Below are 17,443 nucleotides of genomic sequence, written 5' to 3'. Positions count from 1 at the left end.
TAAGCGCGACACAAACCACAGCGTTAATTTGCAGAACACGAGGGGGGACTAATTTGAGTTTTGTTTCCTAATCCGGACATACAAGCAAAGGTTCAAATTAGTAACAAAATGATACCAACCCCCCGTGACCTGGCACTCTGGGGGAGAAGACAGGGGATTTGGGTTTGTTTCATAACCAAATCTTGGAAAGTAACAAACTAAGAGAGACAAACACAACAGAAATCTGTCTCCATCTGTTGCTCTTTAGGCAAACCCCCATTTCTGATCATTCTTAAACCTAAATCAACATTAAAATCTTTGGACAGAGAAAGACAAGAGGTTGGGAATAGAGGATCATGGGGAATAGTTGTCCTTGTTCGGGGTGGAGGGTCACAGCTAGAGGGCTAGGAGTGGAGGATTATGGGTAGAAGACTTGTCGGGGCACCTTAGGAATGGAGGATGATGGGTAGAGGGCTAGGAAGGGAGGATCATGGGTAGATGCTGGAGGATGAAAAAGAACAGGGTTATTAACAAACCAACCCTTGGCTAAACGGCCAAGCCCTGTGGGCTGGTGGAGTCAGCAACAGGTGGCCGGTCTGATGGGAGAACCATGAGGCCCCAGCTTCGGCCCAGGTGGGAGCCCCGATGGGTCTTTCCACGGCCCAGGGTTCACGCACTGTCCTCGTTCTCCGTGGCGGCTCTGGGGAGGTCAACGCGCCTGGCCATGAAATCGCCGAGCTTGGCAGACCTCTGACCACTCGGGCCTCCTGATCCTCCTCCTTCCGGGGGCCATGTCCCACGGTTGGCCGCGCCTCCAGGGGGCTGCCTCTCCCGGCACAGCTTCGAGACGGTGCTGGAGTCCCTGGGCAGGTCGGCGATGAGCTTCTGGAGATAGTTGGAGAAGCTGCCGTCCTTGCTAGCTGGGCGAGGCGTTGTCCTCTCCTGGCGGGAGGCTGGTTGAACCTTCAAAGCCACCTGTGGAAGAGAGGGAAACCCCGGTGCCGATTTGGGAGACTCCTCATACTCCTTTTCCCAGTCTTCTCCTTCCTGGGAAGCTGGGAGTTTGGGCTGGGAAGGCCAGGCTTTCTCCAAGATGCTCCCTTGGGTGGTGGATCCCCCATAGTCTGCCTCCCAATCTTCTCTGCCAGCTTTGGCTGCCTCGGTTTTCCCTGCGCCTGACTCCCATCTCTTCGCCCCTCCACTAGACCATCTCTTCGCCCCAGGGGCATCCCACAGGTGGCCATCTTGGTTTCGCTTCCTGGCTGCATAATCTGAGCCCTGGGCTGTCCCCAGGCCCCACTGCCCCACCTTGTGTGGGGCAGAGTCTGCCTTGCCCCACAGCCTCTGCCACCCCGAGGGCTGACAGAAATCTTTCTGCCCCCTTGCTCGCTGGTTCTCCCCCCAGCCACTCAGCAACGGAGACCCTCGCTGGACCCATCTCGCAGAGGAGTCCTGCCAACTGTTGCGGCTCCCAGGTATCTCTTGGGAGCAGCCGGCACTGCTCTGCCCCACGGCACCAGACCCAGAGCACCCCACCCGAGCCGGCTGGGAGTTGGTGCAAGCTGGCTGGGGACTGCAGCAGTAGTGCGGCCGACACCCGCAGCCCAGTGCATGCTGGGGAGGCCCGCCGTGGCCCATGGCCGATGCCCCGTGGCCGCAGGAGAGGGGCGTCTGTGGCACGGCCGAGTAGGCCCTCAGGAGGGCGCTGTTGAGCAGGTAGGTGAGAACGTCCAGCCGGACGGGCACGGTGACGGAGGACAGGGCCCCGGCAGAGGGGCGACCCAGGATCCAAGGCATGGTAGAGCTGGGGGTAGGGCAGGAGGGCACAACGGGCGTCTTATCCGGCGTGGTCTGGTCCGAGGTGGGCGGCTCCATGAGGCTGGGGGAGCTGAGCCTGGGGGTGCTGCGGGGGAAACGGAAAAGAGGGTCAGAGACAGAGAGATCCCACCCCCTCCAACAGGAGACAGGAATTCTATGGAGGGAGGGGCAGTGGTCTGTTGGGGAGGGGCCTATGGACATGTGAATTTGGGGGGCCATGTCTGCGGGGTGAGCAGAGGGCCTGGGTGTGTGTAGGATCGGGGGGGCTGGTGAAATCCCTGGTGGGATGGGGGTTCCCTGTGGGGATGGAGGGGGGGTTCCTCTTGGGCGGGGACAGCAGATGGGGTGTTTGTGGGAGGAGGTGCCCTGGGTGGTGAGGCTGGAGGAAGGGGGACTCTTTAAGCTGGAAGGGGGGGTTCTCATGTGGGGCAGGATGCCCTGGTTGGGGGGTTAAGGAGCTGGACAGGGGGTCGAATGGGAGGCATGGAGGTCTCTGGTTGGGGGGATCTATGGGGATGGAATGGGGGTTCCCATGGATGGAGTCTCTGGGGCTCGACGGGGGTTCCCGTGGGAGGCAGGTGGTCTGTGGTTGGGGGGTTTAATGGGGTGGAGGGAGGTCCCATGGGGAAACTGGCAGGGGGGGGATCTACTGGATGGATCATGGGATCCCATGCAGGGTGTCTCTGACTGGGGGGGGGGGTCAGGGGAGTGTATGCCATGGGAGTTTACACAGATTGGCCCCATGGGGAGTTACAGGTCCCTGGTTGGGGCAGTCCCATGGGAGCCTGGAGAGGGTCTTATTGAGGGCTGGGGATCCTTGGCTGGGGGGCCCCATTGAAAGCAGAGGGGGTCCCAGGGAGGGCTGGGGGGTCCTGTGGGGTGCTGGGGAAGTCAGGAATCCCATGGAGGTGGGGGTTACTCTCTGGGGGCTCCTGTGGGAGGCTGTGGCGTGGAGGGGGGGTCCCTAGCTGGGGGAGTTCCATGAGGGGCTGGAGGTCCTTGGCTGGGGGGCCCCATGGAGAGACTATGGGGAAGAGGGGGGATCTCATTGGGGGCTGGGGTGTCCTGTGGGGGGCTGAGATTAGGCATCCCATGGGCGTACAGGTTCCTGGCTGAGGGGTCCTGTGGGTCTGTGGGGCAGAGGGGGGGTCCCATGGGGGGCTGGGGTCCTATGGAGTGGAGGGGGGTCCTCTGGGGGTTATAGGGGGCTTTAGGGATCCATGGAGGGGTTGGGAGGGATCTATGAGGAGGAAGAGGGTTCTTGGCTGGGGTGTCTATGGGGTGGGGGGTCAGGTCCTGGCTGGGATGGGTCCCGTGGGGAGTGTATGGGCAGAGGGTGGGTCCTTGAGGGGCTGGGGAGGTCAGGCATCCCATGGGAGGTGGGGGATCGAGGCTGGGGGGGGTCCTATGGGGTGGAAGGGAGATATGGGATGGGGGAGGTCCCTGGGGGAGGTCTATGGGATGTAAGGGCGGTCCCTGGCTGGGGGGTCTATGGGATGGGAGGGGGGTCCTTTGGGGTGGTCTGTGGGGTGGAAAGGGGATCTATGGGGTGGAAGGAGGGTCCCTGGCTGGGGTTCTATGGGACAGAGGGAGGTCCCTGGCTGGGGAGTCTATAGGGTGGAGGGGGGATGTATGGGATAGAAGGGGGGCCCTGGCTGGGGGAGTCTATGGGGTGGAGGGGGGTCCCTGGGAGAGGTCTATGGGGTAGAAGGGGGGTCCCTGGCTGGGGGATCTATGGGGTGGAATGGGGGTCCCGGGGCGGGGGGAGTCTATAGGGTGGAAGGGAGGTCCCTGGCTAGGAGTCTATGGGGTGGAGGGGCATACCGGGGGGGTCTATGGGGAGGAGGGGGTCCCGGGGAGGTCTATGGGGAGGAAAGGAGGTCCCTGGGGGAGGTCTATGGGGCAGAAGGGGGTTCCTGGCTGGGGGCCTATGGGGCGGAAGGAGGTTCCTGGCTGGGGGCCTATGGGGAGGAGGAGGGTCCCTGGTGGGTCTATGGGGTGGAAGGGGGGTCTATGAGGCATAAGGGGGGTTCCTGGGGGGTCTATGGGGAGGAGGAGGGTCTATGGGGCAGAAAGGCGGTCCCTGGCTGGGCTTCTATGGGGTGCAGGGGGGGTCCCTGGGGAGGAGGGGATTCCTGGCTGGCGGTCTATGGGGAGGAAGGGGGGGTCTCTGGCTGGGGTTCTATGGGGTGGAAGGGAAGTCCTTGGGGGGTCTATGGGGAGGAGGGGGGTCCCTGGCTGGAGGTCTATGGGGTGGAAACGGGGTCCGTGGGGGGGTCTATGGGGAGGAGAGGGTTCCTGGCTGGGGGTCTATGGGGTGGAGGGGGGTCCCTGTCTGGGGGTCTATGGGGCGGAAGCGGGGTCTCTGGGGCGGTCTCTGGGGTGGAGGGGGTTCCTGGCTGGGGGTCTATGGGGAGGAGGGGTGTCCCTGGGGGGTCTATGGGGTGAAGGGGGGTTCCTGGCTGGGGGGTCTATGGGGCAGAAGGAAGGTTCCTGGGGGCTCTATGGGGAGGAGGGGGGTCTCTTGGGGGTCTATGGGGAAGAGGGGGGTCCTGGCTGGGGGTCTATGGGGCAAAAGGGGGGTCCCTGGGGGGGTCTATGGGGAGGAGGAGATTCCTAGCTGGGTGTCTATGGGGAGGAGGGGGGTCCCTGGCTGGGGGGGTCTATGGGGCAAAAGGGGGGGTCCCTGGGGGGGTCTATAGGGCAGAAGGAGGGTTCCTGGGGGCTCTATGGGGAGGAGAGGGGTCCCTGGGGGGTCTATGAGGTGGAGGAGAGTTCCTGGCTGGGGGGTCTATGGGGAGGAGGGGGGCCCCTGGCTGGCGGTCTCTGGGGCAGAAGGGGGGTCCCTGGGAACTCTATGGAGAGGAGAGGGGTTCCTGGGGGGTCTATGTGGTGGAGGGGGGTTCCTGGCTGGGGGGTCTATGGGGAGGAGGGAGTTCCCTGGAGGGGTCTATAGGGCGGAAGGAGGGTCCCTGGGGGGTCTAAGGGGAGGAGGGGGATCCCTGGCTGGGGGTCTATGGGGTGGAGGGAGGTTCCTGGCTGGGGGGTCTATGGGGTGGAGGGGGGTTCCTGACTGGGGCTCTATGGGGAGGAGGGGGGTTCCTGGCTGGGGGTTTATAGGGAGGAGGAGGGTCCCTGTGGGGCTCTATGGGGTGTAGCAGGGTCCCTGAGGGGGTCTATGGGGAGGAGAGGGGTTCCTGGATGGGGGTCTATGGGGAGTAGGAAGTTCCTTGGGGGGGCTCTATAGGGTGTAGCGGGGTTCCTGGGGGCTCTATGGGGAGGAGGGGGGTTCTTGGCTGGGGGGCGTCTATGGGGTGGAGGGGATCCCTGGCTGGGGATCTATGGGGCAGAAGCGGGGTCCCTGGGGGCTCTATGGGGAGGAGGGGATTCCTGGCTGGGGGGTCTATGGGGCAGAAGCGGGGTCCCTGGGGGCTCTATGGGGAGGAGGGTTGTTCCTGGCTGGGGGGTCTATGGGGCAGAAGCGGGGTCCCTGGGGGCTCTATGGGGAGGAGAGGGGTTCCTGGCTGGGGGGCTCTATGGGGCAGAAGCGGGGTCCCTGGGGGCTCTATGGGGAGGAGTGTTGTTCCTGGCTGGCGGGTCTATGAGGCAGAAGCGGGGTCCCTGGGGGCTCTATGGGGAGGAGGGGTTCCTGGCTGGGGGTCTATGGGGAGTAGGAGCTTCCTTGGGGGGCTCTATAGGGTGTAGTGGGGTCCCTGGGGAGCTCTATGGGGTGGAGGGGGTTCCTGGCTGGGGGTCTATGGGGCAGAAGGGGGATCCCTGGCTGGGGGGTCTATGGGGCAGAAGGGGGATCCCTGGCTGGGGGGTCTATGGGGCAGAAGCGGGGTCCCTGGAGGCTCTATGGGGAGGAGGGGGGTTCCTGGCTGGCGGGTCTGTGGGGAGTAGGAGGTTCCTTGGGGGGCTCTCTAGGGTGTAGCAGGGTCCCTGGGGGGCTCTATGGGGTGTAGGGGGTCCCATGGGGCGGAAGCGGGGTCCCTGGGGGTCTGTGGGGTGAAGGGGGGTCCCTGGGGGCTCTATGAGGAGGAGGGGGGTCCCAGGGGGGTCTATGGGGCAGAAGCGGGGTCCCTGGGGGTCTGTGGGGTGAAGGGGGGTCCCTGGGGGCTCTATGAGGAGGAGGGGGTTCCTGGGGGGCTCTATGGGGTGTAGGGGGTCCCGTGGGGGTCTATGGGGCGGAAGCGGGGTCCCTGGGGGGTCTATGGGGTGAAGGGGGGTCCCTGGGGGCTCTATGAGGAGGAGAGGGGTCCCTGGGGGGCTCTATGGGGTGTAGGGGGTCCCGTGGGGGGTCTATGGGGTGGAGGAGGGGGTCCCTGGGGGGTCTATGGGGTGGAGGAGAGGGTCCCGGGGGGAGTCTATGGGGCAGAAGCGGGGTCCCTGGGGGGTCTGTGGGGAGTAGGAGGTTCCTTGGGGGGCTCTCTAGGGTGTAGCAGGGTCCCGTGGGGGTCTATGGGGCGGAAGCGGGGTCCCTGGGGGGTCTGTGGGGTGAAGGGGGGTCCCTGGGGGGTCTATGAGGAGGAGGGGGGTCCCGGGGGGGGTCCATGGGGCAGAAGCGGGGTCCCTGGGGGGGTCTGTGGGGTGAAGGGGGGTCCCTGGGGGCTCTATGAGGAGGAGGGGGGTTCCTGGGGGGCTCTATGGGGTGTAGGGGGTCCCGTGGGGGTCTATGGGGCGGAAGCGGGGTCCCTGGGGGGTCTGTGGGGTGAAGGGGGGTCCCTGGGGGCTCTATGAGGAGGAGGGGTCCCTGGGGGGCTCTATGGGGTGTAGGGGGTCCCGTGGGGGGTCTATGGGGTGGAGGAGGGGGTCCCTGGGGGGTCTATGGGGTGGTGGAGAGGGTCCCGGGGGGGTCTATGGGGCGGAAGCGGGGTCCCTGGGGGGTCTGTGGGGAGTAGGAGGTTCCTTGGGGGGCTCTCTAGGGTGTAGCAGGGTCCCGTGGGGGTCTATGGGGTGTAGGGGGTCCCGTGGGGTGTCCATGGGGTGGAGGGGGGGTCCCGGGGGGGGTCTATGGGGCGGAGGGCAGCGCCCCGCCCCTCACCCCGCGCTCCCGGCGGCCCCGCTCGGCTTCTCCATAGTCCCGGCTCCTGGGGCAGAACAAAGGGCTCAGCGCCACGCGGTGGGCGTGGCCAGACAGAAAAAGGGGCGGTGACGTAGGTGGGAGGGGACTATGGAACTCTGGGGCGGGGCTTATTGGGATGTGGGCGGGATCTACGCTTTTGGGGGCGGGGCTTAGCGAGATGGGGCAAGAGGCTTCCAACCGCAAGTTCTCCTTCTAGCCGGGCCCCTGGGGTGGCCCAGATCCCCCCAAATGCGCACAGGAGATGGGGGGTGGGCTCTGCCCCACCGGCAGCTGCTCCAGCCCCCTGGCCTGGCTACCATGGGCTGGGGGAGCTGGTCCAGCAGCCTATCAGGATTAGTGGGGGGGCTGGGCTAATCTGGCTTGGGGAGGGGACGAGGGCAGCCCACTGTGGGGAAGTGGAAGGCCAGGATCAGGCCCCCTTGCATGTGGGGAAAGGATCAGGTCCCCGGAGGAGGGGATTGAGCTCTGGTCTGGGGGTTAGGTCCTTAACACACAGAAATGGGGGGTCCAGCGTGCAGCAAAGATCGGGGCAGAGTGGAGTGGGGGGAAATTGCACCCCAATGCCCCCTGCAGAGGGGTGGTTCCCTCCATGGGAATTTCGCCCAGAACCCCCCCTCTCCACCCACATACCCCCAGCCTGGGGTCTCTGGGGCAGCAGTGAGGGAAGGGGCACCAGGCTGTCCTGGGAGGGGGTGCCAGGTGTTTGGGGGTGAACTGATCTTGGACTCCCCAAATATGGGGAATGGGGTGGGGAGAATGGTTCGAAGGGACTCAGGGTATCAAGGTAGGGAAGGGGGAGTTTGGGAGTCTCCCTAGGGAGAAGGGGGCAGTAGGGGGGCCAGGCTAGACTGGGTCAACCCAGGATTTAGGGGTGGGATGATCCAACACCCCCCACCTCATCCATCCAGAGACTCCCTGAGCTAACTGGGACAATATTTCACCATAGCACCACCAGGGGCATTGGGGCCAGCCCTGACTGCCAGGGGAGAGCCCCCACCCTGCCCTGCTCCCTGCAGTACAGCGCCTCCCAGCGCCATGCTGGGGCATCAGCATCAGCCCCCAGGACTCAGGCTCTGAGGGCTACAGCAATACAAACAATGACTAGTAATACAAATTTATTCATTACCAATATTTACCAATACTACCTTTTTTTAGGGGGATTTATATGAAAACATTCCCATCCTGGAGCCAGTTTATACTGAAATGAGCAGAGGAGTGTGTATCGCGTGATATAATCACCACTACCCCCTGTGGCAGGAAAGTAAATATGTTCTAGTGTGTGTCATGTCCCCTATAGTGTTCAGAATGAGGATTCTCCATAACTCCCAGGCACTGGCAGTTGGGTTCTGTCCCAGCTCTTGCTGTGAAATTCCCAGGCAGACCGCGCCCCCTCCTGCCCGCCCTGCCTCACATCCCTCTGCCAGTTTATCTCCATGCCCTGCTGATGAGGGAGGAGGGGGTTCAGACTCCATAGCGGCAATGGGGCTGCTTAATGTCCATGGGGTGGGGAGGGTGACAGGGTTGCCCGCCCTACTGGGAACGGAGCTGAGAACCTCACCACCATTACACAGCCATTCGGATGGGAATAATCTGGGGCCGGATGGGAGCCGGCGCATCCTAGCTGGGAAAGGCCCTGTGTCCCATTCCCTGCCCCCTGAGCCAGCCAGCCCCCCACCCAGGGGCTGGATCGATGCCAGTGGCCCCTAGAGGGGAAAGGTCTCATTTCCCACCCACCCGAGCCAGCCAGTCCCCCAGTCTGGGCCTGGATGGGTGCCGGCGCCCCCTACAGGGGAAAGGCCCCATGTTCCAGCTCTCCTAAACACCTAAGTTACCCTACAGCTTCACCCAGATGGCATCATGGGGGATTTCAGTGGGTGTCTCCCCCTGGTGGCGGGAAGGAGCCTAGCAGCGAAACGTGCAGCTCCTAGCACCTTTCACTCCTTCTCCCCCAGGAGAGCACTGATCTCTCGCCTCAGCTCTCGGATTCTGGCCCGGGCCTCAGGGCTGGTCCTGGATTCGTCCAAGTCCCGGAGGACGGAGACGATGCAGCGCAGGGCGTCGGCGTTCTTCACAGCGTCCATCTGGTCGGGGTCGGCCTTGATCTCTTCCACCCAGTCCAGGTAGGCCTGGAGCAGACCCATGTCGGTCTCGAACGTGCTGATCACCTTCAGGCCTGGCTTGCGACGGCTCAGCTCCGACAGGATCCGCTGCCCGACCTCGCTCAGCCGGTTCCCCACGATGCTGCCCAGGGGCGGGGGGCAATATGTCAGGGGATCGCAAAGATGCAGCTGCTGCTGGGTTGCAGCAGCCGGTTTACACTGGGATTGCTCGCCAGGGGCTGGCAAGGGTCGAGCTGTTGTATATATTGGGCGCCGAGATGTGGCTCCTGGCTGGGGTGTGGCACGAGGGCTGGTTATACAGGGATCCCTCACCCAACACTGAAATGCGGCCACCTCTGGGGTGGGGCGTGTGGGCTGTTTATGCAAGGACCCCTCACCTGGTGCTGAGATGCAATATTGAGGCCAGAACTGACTGTTAGGGGAGATTCCCCATCCCACCCCCTGCAGCACAGCGCCCCCCAGTGCCGTCCTGGGGCATTGGGGCAGCCCTGGCTGCCAGGGGAGAGCCCCCATCCCAGCCCCTAGTGCCCCCCCTGGGGCATCGGGGCCAGCCCTGCCTGCCAGGGGAGAGACCCCACCCCGCCCCCTGCAGCACAGCGCCCCCTAGCGCTGCCCAGGGGTTTTGGGGCCACCAGCCCTGCCTGCCAGGGGAGATTCCCCATCCCACCCCCTGCAGCACAGCGCCCCCCAGCACCATCCTGGGGCATTGGGGCCAGCCCTGCCTGTCAGGGAGATTCCGCACCCTGCTCCCTGCAGCACAGCGCCCCCTGCAGGGCAGCTGCTGGCACTCACGTCAGGAGCCGGAGGGTGCTGTTGGCCAGGAGGCAGGGCAGCATGTTGTCCAAGCCGCTGTCGGTGATCCCAGTGATGTCCAGGTACAGCTCCTCCAGGGTGCGGTTCTCCCGCAGGGCCTCCCACAGCCCCCTCGCCCCCTCCGAGCCCAGGCAGTTCCCACACAGCCTGTGGGGAAGCAGAACAACAGGATCCACCCCAGGACGGGGAAGGGGCCGGCTCGGAAATCCCCCTCAAGCCCAGCGCCTCTGGGTGCATCCCATCCCTGAATCCCAGAGAGGGGGGCCGCTCCCCGTGGCCCAGCCAGCCCTTGGCATCTCTTTGGGGGCTGCCAGCCAGGGGGTTGGTTGGTAGCTGAGGGGGGAGAGAGGGAGATGGTCCCTGTCCCTGCTGGGATCAGGGCTGAGACCTGGCAAACTCAATTCCCATATGGAGCTAGAAGGTCCCAAAGCCCATTTTCTGCCCCCCCCGAGGCGGCCAGTCCCCACGCTGGGGCTGGATCAGAGCTGGGGCTGGATCAGAGCTGGGGCCCCCTAGAGGGGAAAGGCCTCATGCCTCATTGCCCCCCCGCCAGCCTGCACCCCGTCCTGGGGCCGTGATCACTCACAGTAGCCTTTTCACTTGGCATTGGGGGGATCTCAGCACCTCGGCCTCTATGACGGCCGCCTCCTTGTCCAGAGAATTGTAGCGCAGCCTGCAGAGGAGTGGCCAGCGTGAGAGGGGACTGGAGCACTGGGCACCCCTGCTGCTCCTGCAGCCTGGCATAGAACCCAGGAGTCCTGGCTCCCAATCCCCCTCTCCTACCACTAGACCCCCACTCCCCACCCACAGCCAGGGATAGAACCCAGGAGTCCTGGCTCCCAATCGCCCCTGCTCTAACCACTAGACTCCCACTCCCCACCCACAGCCAGGGATAGAACCCAGGAGTCCTGACTCCCACCCCCCACCCCCGCTCTAACCACTAGGCCCCTTCCCAGAGCTGGGGATAGAACCAGGGAGTTCTAGTTCCTATCCCACTCCAACCACTAGACCCCCACCCCCGAGCTGAGGCTAGAACCCAGGAGTCCTGCGTGGTGCGCGCACACGCGCACACACACACACACACACTTTCTCTCTCTCTCTCTCACACACACTCACTGCAGCGTCTCGCAGCGGTGCAGCAGCCCCCGGATCCTGCGCAGCCCGGCCATGCCCATATTGCTGTAGCTCAGGTTGAGGTTCTTCACCCGCCCAGGCTCGGAGGCCCCCAGCACGTAGGCCAGGGCGGCGCAGTCGGCTGGATTGAGGGTCACCTTGAAGAGGTTGATGTCCTCCAGCTCGCAGGCTACCCGGCCCGTCACTCCCTCCTGGCGCAGCTCAGCCACGCAATGCAGGAGCGAGAGGAGGCGCCTCTCGGTGTCTCCTCTGAGCTTCCTCCCCAGCCAGTCTGCCACAGGCCCCAGCACGTCTCCGGAGAAGCCTGCGGCCAACCCTTCCAGCTTCCCCTCCATCCTGGAGGTCAGCAGCCCCATGAAGAACCTGGCGAACATCTGGAGATTGTCCCACCGGGGCTGGTGGCCCCTCAGGAGCTGCCTGGTGGAGTGGAGGAGACTGGATTCACCTGGTGATGTCCAGGAGGGCTCTGGGTCCCCGTCCTGCCCGGCCGATCCCTCCCACCAGAGATCCAGGCAGGGCGTGAGGTCCTCAGCGCCAGGATCCAGGGCAGCCACGCAGTAGAGTGCAGCCAGGAACTCCTGCACTGTCAGATGGAAGAAGCAATAGACCTGGTGGTCTTCTCTGGAGAAGATGGGGTTGAAGAAAGTGCCTGGAAGGTCTTGGGGGTCGAATCCGAATTCCCGCAGCTCAGCTGGGGTGAAGAGGATCTTGCCGGCCAAGAGGGCGGCGTATGCCAGGCGCCCCAGGCGCAGGACTAGCTGCCTGGAGCCCGGCTCCGGAGACCAGCCGGTTCCCAGGATGGTGGCCATATAGCAGCGATAGACCTCGGTGATGGTGGTGGGCGGAGATGGGTCAGCTGCCCTGCCGGCGGGGAAGAACTCCCCCAGGGCGGTGCATAAGATGAAGCAGTAGAGGGGGATGAAGCAAAGCCCGGCTAAGCCTTGGTGGCCGGAGATGTAGCCCTGCACGGCAGCGGCTCGCTCGGCATCCCGGAAGAACCGGCGGAAATAGTCCTCCACCTGGTCCTCGTCAAAGCCGAGGATCAGCAAGTGGCGATCAAAGGGGATGCTGGAGAGGGCCGGGCACGGCCGAGACGTCACCACGACGGCCGCCCCAGGCAGCAGGGTCCCGTCGATGAGGCCGCGCAGCAGCTCCTTGACGTGGGCCGGCTGGCCGGGCCGGTGGCAGGGAGTTCCGCCATCCAACGGGTGCCGGAATTCATCCAAGCCGTCCACGAGGATGAGGAGGTCCCCGGGCCGTGCCAGCAGCTCGGGCAGCACCTCCTGCAGGTGGGGACGCTTGGTGCAGATCAGCCCCTCCAGGGTGACAGGGCTGGACATCATGCTGAGCTCCCGGCAGGAGAAATCCAAGGCGCAGAGGGGGCCCTGGAAAGCCGCACCCAGCGCCCAGTCATGCAGGATCTTCTGCACGGTCACACTCTTGCCGATGCCGGCGGCGCCGCTCAGGGCCACCCGGCAGGGGCCCTGGGTCTCGGTGGGCAGCGGGGCCAGAAGGTGGCGCAGGAGGAGCCGGCGAGGGGCATGGAGCGGGAGGAGGCGGGCGCGGCGGGCGGCCAGGGCCAGGTGCTCGTGCCCGGGGGGGGCGGCGTGGCCGGAGTGGTCCAGCAGCAGCAGCGGGGTGTAGCGGATCTCGATGAGGGCACAGGAGCGGGCGTCACAGGCGTTGGTGCACAGCTGCTGGGTGTGCCGCAGCAGAGAGGCCCGGTGGCGCTGCAGGACAGCTGGGGGGGAGGGGGGAGAACAGCGGGGAGGGGAGGTCGAGTGTCTGCACCCCCCAGAGCCCTGGGCCTGCCCTTCACACCTCGATCCGCCCCCTAACTCCTCCAGGCCTCCCAGCCCCCAGTGCTTCTGCAACTACCCCATCTCTGCCCCCAAATCCTCCCCTCAACTCTCACCTCTGCCCTTGCCTCGCCCCCAACCCCAAAATCCTCTCCCAACTCCCCTAACCTGATCCACCAGCCCTGGCCTTGCCTACAGCCCCCGACCCTCTCTCCCACCCTCCATCCCTCCTTTCCCCTGGCCCATCTGTCACCCAAACTCTCTCCCCTGCTCCCAACACCCTGACCCTCCCTCTGACCTCCCTCCCCCACCCAGCCCCCTCACTCCATACCTTTCAGCGAGGCGCTCGGGGCCTTTCGGAAGTTCAGATTCCCAGTGCGCTCCTCACCTGCCGGACAAGGGACAAGTGTCCTTGTTGCTTGGGGGCAGGACTCAGATCCAGGCCCCAGAGCTGGGCTGGGCCAAGCCTCTCCCTGCCCACACCTCCTCCATGACAGCCTGCTGTGGCCTCAGAACTGAGGATAGAACCCAGGAGTCCTGGCTCCCAGCTACCTCCCACTCTCACCATTAGACCCCACTCCCCTCCCAGAGCTGAGGATAGAACCCAGGAGTCCTGGCTCCCAGCCCCCCTATTCTGACCACTAGACCCCAATCCCCTCCCAGAGACAAGGATAGAACCCAGGAGTCTGGGCTCCCAGTCCCCCTATTCTAACCCACTAGACCCCACTCCTGTCCTAGAAGGTCTTGAGATGAACATCCCTCACTGATGAAGTGTTGTTCCTGAGGTCAGCTGGTGGGGTGGGGGTGGCAGGGGAGTCTCACCTGGCAGCTCTGGGGTTGGCTCATACTTCTTGTTTTTTTTCCGTAGGATTTTCCGCAGGAATGTGTGGTTGGATTTCGGACGGTTGGGATTGTCTGCGAAAGAAAGATGGATGGGGATAAAAATAGTGGTTGGATGAGCGGATGGCTGTAAAAGAAGAGAGTTGGCTGTATGAATAATGAAGAAAGGTGGCTGGATGTGTGGATGGATGGATATCAAAAGGAGAGTTGGACGGATGAATAAATACGAGAAAGATGGAAGGTTGGATGGGTGGGTGGATGGATATAAAAAGATGGATGGAAGGCTGGAGGTGTGGGTGGATGGATGTAAAGACGACGGATGGATGGGTGGAAGGTTGCATGGATTGAAGGCTGGATGGGTAGGTGGATGGAAGTTGGTTAGCTGGATAGATATAAAAAGACACGGATGGAAAAGGTTGGATGGATGGAAGGCTGGATGGGTAGGTGGATGGAAGGCTGGATGGGTAGATGGATGGGATTGGGTGGGGCTGGAATAAAGCCAGGAAGCTGGCAGCAGAAAGGAGCTGCAGGGAAGGAGCCTGCAGCCACTGTCTGGACATTCACAAGGGAAGGAAGGGAGCCAGGGGAGAGGGGCAGGGAAAGGGCAGTGAGGTTTAAGATGGTGCAGACGTTGGCTGTGGATTAGAAGGTTGCTGGGCTGGAACCTGGAATAGAGGCTGGGTCCGGATTACCCACCAGCCACTGGGGAAGTGGTACCACCTGGGCAGTGACTGAGAAGACAGCTGGAGACAGTTACTGTGGAAAGACTTTGATACCCTGGAAGGGGGAAAGCCCAGGGTGACCTGGGCAGAGGGCCAAGCCTTGAAGGGAGAGCACCCGGAATCTGAGAGTGAGACAGAGAGACAGCACGAGGCGCAACCCTACAGAAGGGACATTGGACCTGGAAAGCACTAATCCTCCAAGGAGCCAGGAGGAGGCACTCCAGTGGTGAGCAGAGACCCCTGTGATGGATGGATAGCTGGGTGCAAGGTTGCATGGGTGGATGGGTGGATATAAAGAAGGATAATTGGATGTATGTATGGGTAGCTGTAAAAGAAGGATGGATGGAAAGTTGGATGGGTGGATGGATGGATGGGTGGGGGTTGGATGGGTGTGTGGAAGGTTGCATGAGTGGTTGGATGGATGAATGGGTGTGGGGTTGGATGGATAGATGGAGAAAAGGGCAGTTGTTTGTATGGATAGCTATAAAAGAAGGATGGGTGGAAGGTTGGGTGGGTGGGTGGATATATGGATGGATGGATGAGGGATTGGATGGGTGAAAGGTTGGATGGGTGAGTGGATGGAAATAGAGAAGGATGGGTGGACGGGTGGGTGAGTGGATGGAAATAGAGAAGGATGGGTGGACGGGTGGGTGGGTGGATGGAAATAGATAAGAGTGCGTGGATGGATGGGTTGGTGGGTGGGTGGATGGAAATAGAGAAGGATGGGTGGACGGGTGGGTGGGTGGATGGAAATAGAGAAGGATGGGTGGACGGCTAGGTGGGTGGATGGAAATAGATAAGAGTGCGTGGATGGATGGGTTGATGGGTGGGTGGATGGAAATAGAGAAGGATGGGTGGACGGGTGGGTGGGTCGGAAGGCTGGCTGGGTACAGAAAGATGGAAGGAAGCTGGATATCAAACAGGCTGTTTGGCCGGTAGGTTGGAGGAACATAACACCACAGCTGTAAAAGAAAGCCGGGTAGCCGGAGGGATGGTTGAAGACGGAAAGCTGGAGGAAGGGATGGGAAAGACACCAGGACACAGCGATGGAATCCGTGCCCCGTCAAGGCTGTTCCTGTGATTTCCCCCAAATTTCAGATTCAGCCCCCAGTGCCAGCCCCCCGAGCCAGGCTGAGCCTCGCCCTGGGGCTGGGTGACAGCTGGTGCCCCCTGGAGGGGACAGGCCATGTGTCCCCCACCCCACCCCCCTGAGCCAGGCAGTGCCCCGCCCTGGGGCTGGGTGGGAGCTGGCGCCCCCTGGAGGGGACAGGCCATGTGTCCCCCACCCCACCCCCCTGAGCCAGGCAGTGCCCCGCCCTGGGGCTGGGTGACAGCTGGTGCCCCCTGGAGGGGACAGGCCATGTGTCCCCCACCCCACCCCCCTGAGCCAGGCAGTGCCCCGCCCTGGGGCTGGGTGGGAGCTGGCGCCCCCTGGAGGGGACAGGCCATGTGTCCCCCACCCCACCCCCCTGAGCCAGGCTGTGCCCCGCCCTGGGGCTGGGTGGGAGCTGGCGCCCCCTGGAGGGGACGGGCCCCGTACTTGGTTGCAATGGAGGACACGGTCTCTTTTTCTCCGGGTACTTCTCCTGCAGCCATTGCTGGAGCTCGGCGCCGTATTCCTCCTGCAGCTCCCGCAGCGCCTCCAGGAAGCACCGGCTCCGCTCGACACCCTGGCTGACCCACTCCAGCAGCGCGATGACCTGGTTCATCTCGGGGGCCGTCTCCAGCAGGGCGAAGTACTCAGCCTGGCTCAGCACCTCGGTGTCATGGAGCCGACGCAGCAGGGCGTGGGGGTTCCCCTTGATCCAGCGAAGCAGGGCCTGCCGGTGCTGCTGGATCAGCTCGGGGTAATCCTGGGGGGCAGGCATCTGCTGGGGAGAGACGAAGAGAGCACCCAGGAGTCCTGGCTCCCAGCCCCCCCCCCACTCTAACCACTAGCCCCCACTCCCTTCCCAGAACCAGGAAAATGCTATTAATAGTCTAAATTGGAGGGGAGAGCGCCCCGCCCTGAGCCCCTCCCTGCAGCACCGGTCCCCCTAGTGCCATTGGGGCCAGCCCTGACCGCTGGGGGAGACCCCCCGCCTGTTGATCCCAGCTTGGCAGCTCAGCTGGCTGTGCCAGGGAATGGAGCTCTGAAGGGGTGGATGATGTGGGGAGGGTGGAGCTGGCGTCTTATCTCCGCTCGCTCCAAGGAGCAGAGAACTTGACCTTCATTCCACTGATACAGCCCTCCAGTAACTGCGCGGGGGGTGGGGTGACTGGCGGGGCGGGGGGGCAGGGAATGGGGCACGGGGCCTTTCGCCTCTAGGGGTGCCAGCTCTGAGCCAGCCCCAGTGGGGGATTCACTGTGGGCTCCTTCAGTGTCATGGCCCTGTCTGTGAAGTGAGCGTGGCCAGTCTCAGCCCTGTCCCCCCCAACACACAGGGGAGCTAACCACCCCCTGGCCAGCAGCCCCGGCAGACAGGTGAGGGCTGGATCTGGGCCACGGACACTGAACTCCCAGGCCCGCCCCCCACTCTAACCCACTAGACCCCCCCTTCCCCCTGAGCTGGGACAGAACCCAGGAGTCTGGGCTCCCTCCCAGCCCCCTCTGCTCTAACCATTAAACCCCACCCCCCACAGCCAGGAGAGAACCCAGGAGTCCTGGCTCCCAATTCCCCCTCTGCTCTAATCACTAGGCCCCATCCTGCTCCCGGCGGGGAGAGGGCAGTGGTGTTGTGGGTCCTACCTGGGTCCAGCTGGGTCTGCAAAGCCCCTGAGCCCTGCTGCTCCCGAGGCGGGCGGGGGAGGATCTCAGCTCTCTCAGGAGCAACCTTTGGGTCAATCATTAACCACAATCAGCAAAGGCCTTGGCAAGAGGGGGAGCCAGGACTCCTGGGTTCTCTCCCCAGCTCTGGGAGGGGAGTGGGGTCTAGTGGTTGGAGCCGGGGGGACAGTCTCAGCAGGGCTGGCTTTAGGCCGATTTGCCCGATTCCCCCCAAATTGGGCCCCGCGCCGCAGCGTCTCTCCCGGAAGCAGCAGCTATTGCTGCTAGGCAAGGAGAGACGCTGGCTGGCACCCGTGGGTGTTGCTGTCGGGAGGGGGGAGAAGGCACATGTGCTTTGCAGCCTTCCTCCCCTCCCACCAGCACTC

At 63.5% G+C, this 17,443-nt stretch overlaps 1 protein-coding gene across 1 annotated transcript; it reads right to left on the bottom strand.

The window, feature by feature from the left end:
• Positions 1-7,981: 7,981 nt before the first annotated feature.
• On the bottom strand, positions 7,982-17,291 carry LOC127038363 (NLR family CARD domain-containing protein 3-like). Its single transcript, XM_050930941.1, has 8 exons — positions 17,040-17,291; positions 15,852-16,179; positions 13,572-13,664; positions 13,081-13,137; positions 10,933-12,691; positions 10,403-10,489; positions 9,796-10,014; positions 7,982-9,124 (listed from the first exon to the last, which is right to left on the bottom strand). The coding sequence occupies exons 2-8, from the start codon at positions 16,177-16,179 to the stop codon at positions 8,818-8,820; spliced, it is 2,850 nt and encodes a 949-aa protein (XP_050786898.1). The 5' UTR covers positions 17,040-17,291; the 3' UTR covers positions 7,982-8,817.
• Positions 17,292-17,443: the final 152 nt, after the last annotated feature.

This window comes from Gopherus flavomarginatus, chromosome 20 (assembly GCF_025201925.1).
Source record: "Gopherus flavomarginatus isolate rGopFla2 chromosome 20, rGopFla2.mat.asm, whole genome shotgun sequence".
Classification (NCBI taxonomy): Eukaryota; Metazoa; Chordata; order Testudines; family Testudinidae; genus Gopherus; species Gopherus flavomarginatus.
Note: the sequence above shows the minus strand (reverse complement) of the source record. Positions and strands in the feature narration are given on the sequence as shown.